Source organism: Lepus europaeus, chromosome X (genome assembly GCF_033115175.1).
Source record: "Lepus europaeus isolate LE1 chromosome X, mLepTim1.pri, whole genome shotgun sequence".
Lineage (NCBI taxonomy): Eukaryota > Metazoa > Chordata > Mammalia > Lagomorpha > Leporidae > Lepus > Lepus europaeus.
This window is the reverse complement of record NC_084850.1, coordinates 97,455,089-97,461,496: the sequence shown is the minus strand read 5'-3', so window position 1 is coordinate 97,461,496 and position 6,408 is coordinate 97,455,089. Positions and strand designations below refer to the sequence as shown.

At 48.5% G+C, this 6,408-nt stretch overlaps 1 protein-coding gene across 17 annotated transcripts in view; it reads right to left on the bottom strand.

Annotated features, from left to right (window-relative positions):
- Positions 1-2,595: 2,595 nt before the first annotated feature.
- HUWE1 (HECT, UBA and WWE domain containing E3 ubiquitin protein ligase 1) overlaps positions 2,596-6,408 on the bottom strand; it is a 140,609-nt gene continuing 136,796 nt past the window's right edge. For all 17 annotated transcript variants that reach the window (XM_062184542.1, XM_062184538.1, XM_062184551.1 and 14 more), the window contains 6 exons: positions 5,833-6,120; positions 5,612-5,717; positions 4,883-5,000; positions 4,391-4,572; positions 3,881-4,071; positions 2,596-3,278 (listed from right to left, as the gene is read on the bottom strand). In XM_062184542.1, the coding sequence (XP_062040526.1) occupies positions 3,176-3,278; positions 3,881-4,071; positions 4,391-4,572; positions 4,883-5,000; positions 5,612-5,717; positions 5,833-6,120 (988 nt within the window). In that variant the 3' untranslated portion in view covers positions 2,596-3,175. The remainder of the gene's footprint in view (positions 3,279-3,880; positions 4,072-4,390; positions 4,573-4,882; positions 5,001-5,611; positions 5,718-5,832; positions 6,121-6,408) is intronic.

The window sequence follows — 6,408 nt, the reverse complement described above, 5'->3', positions numbered from 1 at the left end:
GTTTGGGAAGATTAGTAATCTCACTAACCTGATCTTAAATTCCTTTTTGTACTATTGTCCTTGTGCCCTTAACAGTTGCCTCCTTCTTCAATGAGTCTCTTGAGAGCAGAGGCTTCTCAGCATTGCTAATACACGGTAAGTGTTCAATAAAACTGTTAATTTTTTTTTAAAGATTTTATCTTTTTATTTGAGAGGTAGAGTTACAGGCAGTGAAAGGGAGACAGGTTTTCCATCTGCTGGTTCACTCCCCAAATGGCTGCAACGGCCAGAGCTGTGCCAATCTGAAGTCAGAAGCCAGGAGCTTCTTCTAGGTCTCTCACACAGGTGCAGGGGCCTAAACACTTGGACCATCTTCCACTACTTTCCCAGGCCATAGCAGAGAGCTGGATCAGAAGAGGAGCAGCCAGGACTAGAACTGGTGCCCCTATGGGATGCCACCACTGCAGGCATAGGATTAACGTACTGCACCACAGCGCCAGCCCCTCTGTTAAAATTCTTACTCAGGGGCTGGTGTTATGGTGCAGTTTAAGCTGCCACTTGTAATGCCAGCATCCCGTATTAGAGTGCTGGTTGCAGTCCCAGTTGCCCCGCTTCCGATCCAGCTCCCTGCTGGTGCACCTGGGAAGGAACTGGATGGTCTAACAGCTTGGACACTCAGCCATCCACATGGGAGAGGAGTTTCACTCTCCTGGCTTCAGCCTGGTCCAGCCTCAGCCTCTGTGGCCATTTGGGGAACAAGTGAGCAGATGGATGTGTTCTCCAAATAAATCTTGAACAAGCATTAAAATTCAAGTTCTCCTACTGCAGGGTGGGCCTTGTGACACAGCAGGTTCAGTCATCACTTGGAAGCCCACATTTCATATTGGAGCGCCAGTTCTAGTCCTAGCTCCGCCACCTCCAGTCCAGGTTCCTGCTAATGAGCTTGGGAAGAGAGATGATGGCCCAAGTACTTGGGTTCCTGCCACCATGTGGAGACCAGGATGGAGTTAATGGCCCTGGCTTTGGCCTGGCCCAGAGCAGGTTGTTGCAGCCATAAGTGAGGCAGCAGATGGAAGATCTATCTCTGTTGCTCTTTCAAATAAAGTGAATCTTAAACAACCTTTAAACTATTTTAAGTCAGATTGATCTCCCATCCACTGGTTTACTTTTTGAGTACCTGCGAAAGGCAGGCCAGAGCCAGGAAGCTGAAACTCCATTCTGGCCTCCCACATGGGTGGTAGGAAGGGCAGAAGCATTTGGACCATCATCCACTTCCTTGCTAGACACATTAAGCAGGGGCTGGACCAGAAGCATGGTAGTTGGAACTCCAATCAGCACTCCTGATATGGGAGGCCAGTGACATCTGATCTCAATCTTGGAAGCATGCCACTGGATTAGCTCTCCTTCAGGATCATTCCATCTGCATTTCCAGCTCCCGCAGGCAACTCTGAAACGCCAACTCATGGGTCCCTCTCAAATTTAAATGACCCGTACGAGCTTTGTTCTACTTTATTTTGAAGAACCAGTTCTTGTTTATGCAATTCTGTCTTCTTGCTTATTCTTTCCATTTTAAAGCCCTCCTGGGCTCCCAGCCTCATCTCAAGCCACCATCCATCCTTGCTCACTCACGCCAGGTCCTATAAAGAAAACTCCTGCTATCTAACCCCCCCCCCACCTTGGGCCTTCTCTGTAGTGTGATGATTCAACCCAAGTGCCATTGACAATGGGATGCCTGTCCCAACCCTTCTGGCCTTTTGCATCCATCAGAACTGATCACCATCTCTTCTCAATTAGCAGCCCAGGGACAGTGATGGGGCACTGCAGCCACCTTCTCCGGTGTCGCGCAGGCCAGTTACGGAAGACTGTGAATATGAAGTAAGTGTAGCGGCCACCTCTACCCACTCTGGAGAGCCATGGGGAGACGCTTCCAGAGAGAGCACCTTACAGAATAAGAAAAACCACACAAAGCAAGCACAACTTGGGGTGAATTTTTCTAACTAAAGTTTTATTAAATTATTTTTTTCTTTGAAGGCTGGACCACCAAAGTTCTTGGCTCAGCTTCAAGTGCTGGATGGAGTAAAAACCACAAGAAACTCCTAGGTGGTCTGTGAGCAGACTGGCAGACAGGCAGGCAGATGACAAGAGGAAGAGACCAAACAAAAAGAACGGTAATCTGGCGAGCTAGTCAAATTCTTTGCTTGTTAAAATTTATTAAAAATGAACTAAACCATTAACAAATGAAATCAAGATTTGCAACTGAGCCCCAGGCCGGAGATTATGAAGACTGCCCAAGTGAAATCCTTGGGAGGGAAGAGTGAGCTCTCTGACAATTTTGTACAACCTGCTGCGCTTTGTTCCCCTTGAGCAAGGTGATGCTTTGTGCTTGGCTCCAATCTCTAATGCCATCGTGGCCGGCAGGCGCAGGCGCAGGTCCCACTCTACACAATGGACTGCAGCCCGGTTCTGGGTGGATGCCGATCTCTCCTGACTGCGGGGGAATCAGCTTGGAAGGAGGAAGTTGCTCCAGTGGTAGAGGCAGATGGGCGAGTGGGTAGGACAGAGATGCTTTCTTGGAGAGCCCATTTGGATTCGTTTCTCCAGATGTCTAGCATGTGCTTTTGAGTTTTTTTTTTTTTTGAAAAGTTTGAAAAAAACTCCATTGTGAAAGGTGAGTTATGAAGAGTGCTCTTTATTTGAAACCTCCACAACACAGACGCCAATCTTGTCTCGCATTGAATCATTAGCTGTGCACATCAACACATTCCAAGCACAAATTAAGAAATGCAAACAGAACAAAAAAATATATATATATATAATTTTTCCCCTATCCAAAGGTTTCAAGTCTCAATGCAGCAAATCCTTCTGAACACAGAATCTGAGGAGCACACTGTTCAAACAGTTGGGACAAACAGGTCCCTGCGAAGGCTACCGCCTTTTTTAACACATGGGGTGGGGGATCATGGACGGCACAAAAAGGGGAGAGGAGGCGAGGAAATGGGAGGGCAGGAGAGAGAATGAGCAGGAGAAGGGCACCAGGTATGCACTGGGGAAGATGGGGCAGCTGGGACACACACATGGTGAGTTGGTGGATTTCATTTATTGGTTTTTGACATTTTCTTTCTGGTTCTTTTTAAATTTCCCCCCTCCCCAGGTCCAACAATGGTAGAAAAACCCCACAGATGTGGGCAGGGCCTCCTTAGGCCAGCCCAAAACCTTCAGAGCACTCCTGGATGGCCAATAGTAGCATGTGGCGGAGCTTCTCAAAGCTCTCATAGGCAGGCAGGTCCAGCTGATTAAAACTAGGGGAAGAAGAAAGACCAGTTCACGAGGAAAGACAACAACCCAATAAACCCCTGGATTCCCACCTGACTCTCCCTCCCTGAGGCAGCCTATGCCTCAATTTTAGCTGATTCCCAATCTTGTCCTCGCCTGGCCTGCTGTTCTTTAAGCTGGCTCTGCCACTGGCCAGCAGGCACTAAAAACAAACCTGACCCTGTCACTCTCCCATCAACATTACTGCCTTACCTAACAGGCATGGGCTTCAAAGTACCAACTCTAGAGAGGTATTTAGGGTCACTGGTGCTCTGACTTCTACTGACTTCTTGAGCTTCCTGCTCCCTGCAATTTCTCCTTGCTCCAGCTATGCTAAGTCCTGGAACATCATGCTCCCCTGGGGCAGAGCTTACCTGCCAATGTCTCCCCAGCCCCCACTTCCTGTCTTGCCCGTCCTCCCATCTTAAACATCACCTTCTCCGTCGAACCACCAAACTGTAAACTATCCAAGATCCTGGACTGGGCCAGACTTGTGTTCCCAACCTTGGGCAGGGTAGAGACCTGGAAGCGTCAAAGTATGCAAGCTTGATCTGAATGCTGAAAAGGAGACACAAGCCTTTTCTCTTACCATGTGTGAGCTGAAGGCAGGCGATCTGTGGACCTGTCATCTCGATGGATCTGAAACTTCTGGATGCCATTCATGCCTTCGAGGGCGGCAAAGCCTTGTAGGGGCACTTTGGATGTACCCGTGACAAACTGGAGGAACTTGGCACGGTCAGCTTGGTCGAAAGAACGCAATGCTCTCCAGAACCACTGGATCTGCAGGAGAGACACCAGGAAGCTGGTGTTAAGAAAAGAGCTCCTAGGAGAGGAGTGAGGAGGGATGGAATTTGGGAACCAGGAGGGTATTTGGGATTTCAGGCAAGTCCCTTCTGTGCGATGGGCTTCAGATCTTTCGTTTGTAAGATGGGCAAGAACATCCTCTGAAAATATGCTCTGGAAGAACGAAGAGTTAGGTACAGGTAAACTGCCACCCACAGTCCCCTTCCTCTGAGAGTACTGGTTTATCTGACATCATACACTTGGCACTGCCTGGGCTCAGAGGACCCTTCACGGAGGGATGCCAGCAGCAGCTCACCTGAATAGAGTTGGACTGGTACTTATGGTACTCAGTGTTGGATTTCAGATCATCAATGTCAATGGTGGGCAGTCCTGATATGAGCAGCTCTAATTCCTGCTCCGTGAAGATGGAAATGAGGCGCTTCGGAATGATCTCATAGAAGCCTTCTAAGAAAGCGGCCAGCTGTTTGCGGATAGCCCCTGGGGAGAGAACAAAAAAGCCATGGGGCTTCTGAACTCTGCGACTGTTAGAGGTCACAGATCCCCAGTTTAGCTCCCGATGCTATGAGGTGCTGTTGGACTGTCTTTCTCTCCTACTACTCTGCCTCTAAGTCCTTATATGAGAGAGGAGGTTAAATTATTTTGACTCTTTTTTTTTTTTGGACTCCTTTTGTGCAAGGCATTTATGGCTGTACCATAGGGGAAGAGGACAAAAAATGCTTGTGAAATGAATGAAATCTGACTTCTTCCCAAGCTGAGCACCTGGAGGTCTGAGGGGCATTTCCCTTACCTGTCATTCTCATCTGGCACACCAGGTGTACATATTCCTTCTTATTCTCCTCTGTTACCAAGATGTTGGCCCCATTGGGTTTGAGGTCACGAACTTCACACACTCCAAACTCTTGGACCTGGAAAACCCAAAACACCAATTATACGTATCAGGCTTAGTCTAGGATGGGACCACCATGGGTGCCTGGGAACCCATCTGCCAGGTGCTGGGCAGGAGGCAAGGCAAGCCCATCTGAACAGTGACGGTCCTTGCTCCTAGTAGCCTACAACTCCCCTAGCAGGCAAGGGCTGAGGGTCAGAAAGAGGGAAGTTATGTCCCAAAACACATAAAGGCAGCAGACAGTAAGGGAAAAGTGCAGAGGGCACAATCTTTGTGGAAAACAATTTGGGGGAAGAGTAGCCTCAAATATTTTCTGTTTTTCATTTTTCTCTGTATATATTTTTTTTTACAGTGAACTACTTTGGGGAAAGAATTATTATGTACCATAGCATTTTTTTTAATAAAGGGGGAATTAGTAAACAGCCTGGATTGCTTAATGCATTCTGGTTTTTCTGTTTGCAATGTCTCACATGAACACTTGCCACACTGCCATGGGACATGGGGCACTGAACTGTAAGAAGAGGCCCTCTTAGAACTATGAGACGTTATCCAGGGCCAGCTGCAAGGCGATCCCAAATCACATCTCCTAGGCTGGTCAGGATGTACTGTGCTGAGGACGTCCTGACCTACCTCAGTGCTGAAGGTGAGGTCATAGCCTAGTGTAGAGACATCATTTTCCAGCAGATAAACCAGGCCCTGGTAGAAGTGGTAATCTTCACTCTCCATATCTGTGTATCTAAAAAACAGAGAGAGGGGTCATGGGCCGGGGGAAGGGAGGACATACAGCAGTGAAACACAAGGACTTGACCTCCAGGGCTGAGGACAGTGCAAGGACTGTACCACATCCTAACCTGACAGACTTGCCCAAGATGTGTTTGTAGAAGGACCGAGTGAAGTAGCATTCCAGGAGGCGGTTGTCATATACAGCTTTGGCCACAATGCGTCCAACAAACTTGAAGTAGCTGAGGTGGTTGGGGTTGCAGTGGGAAGACGGGTTGATGGTGTAGGTGACTCGATCACCGGGTGAGGTACGGAACAAGGCATACATCGGGTTAAACATCTCTCGAGAGATGATCATATACCACTCCCGCAGGAGCCCTCCGGCATCCTGCCCTTCTTCTCCTTCGAATACTATATACCTGCATTAAGAGAGCAGAGACAGAAGTGCTGTGCAGAAGTCTTTGGGGAGTGCAGTGTCTACAGATAGAGAAGTGACGTCAGAGTGCCGGGAGAGCCCATAGAGGGGCTGGAGAGCTGGGACAGAAACACACACACACACACACACACACAACCCCATCCCTGATGGTTGGGAGAGAGGTCCTGAAATATCAGTACAGATGTGCCAATATTCCAGAAAACACGTTCAGCAGGCAAGGTTAAGAGGCCTAAATGAAGCCACTGAGAGGAAGTGGGGTGTGCTAGAAGAG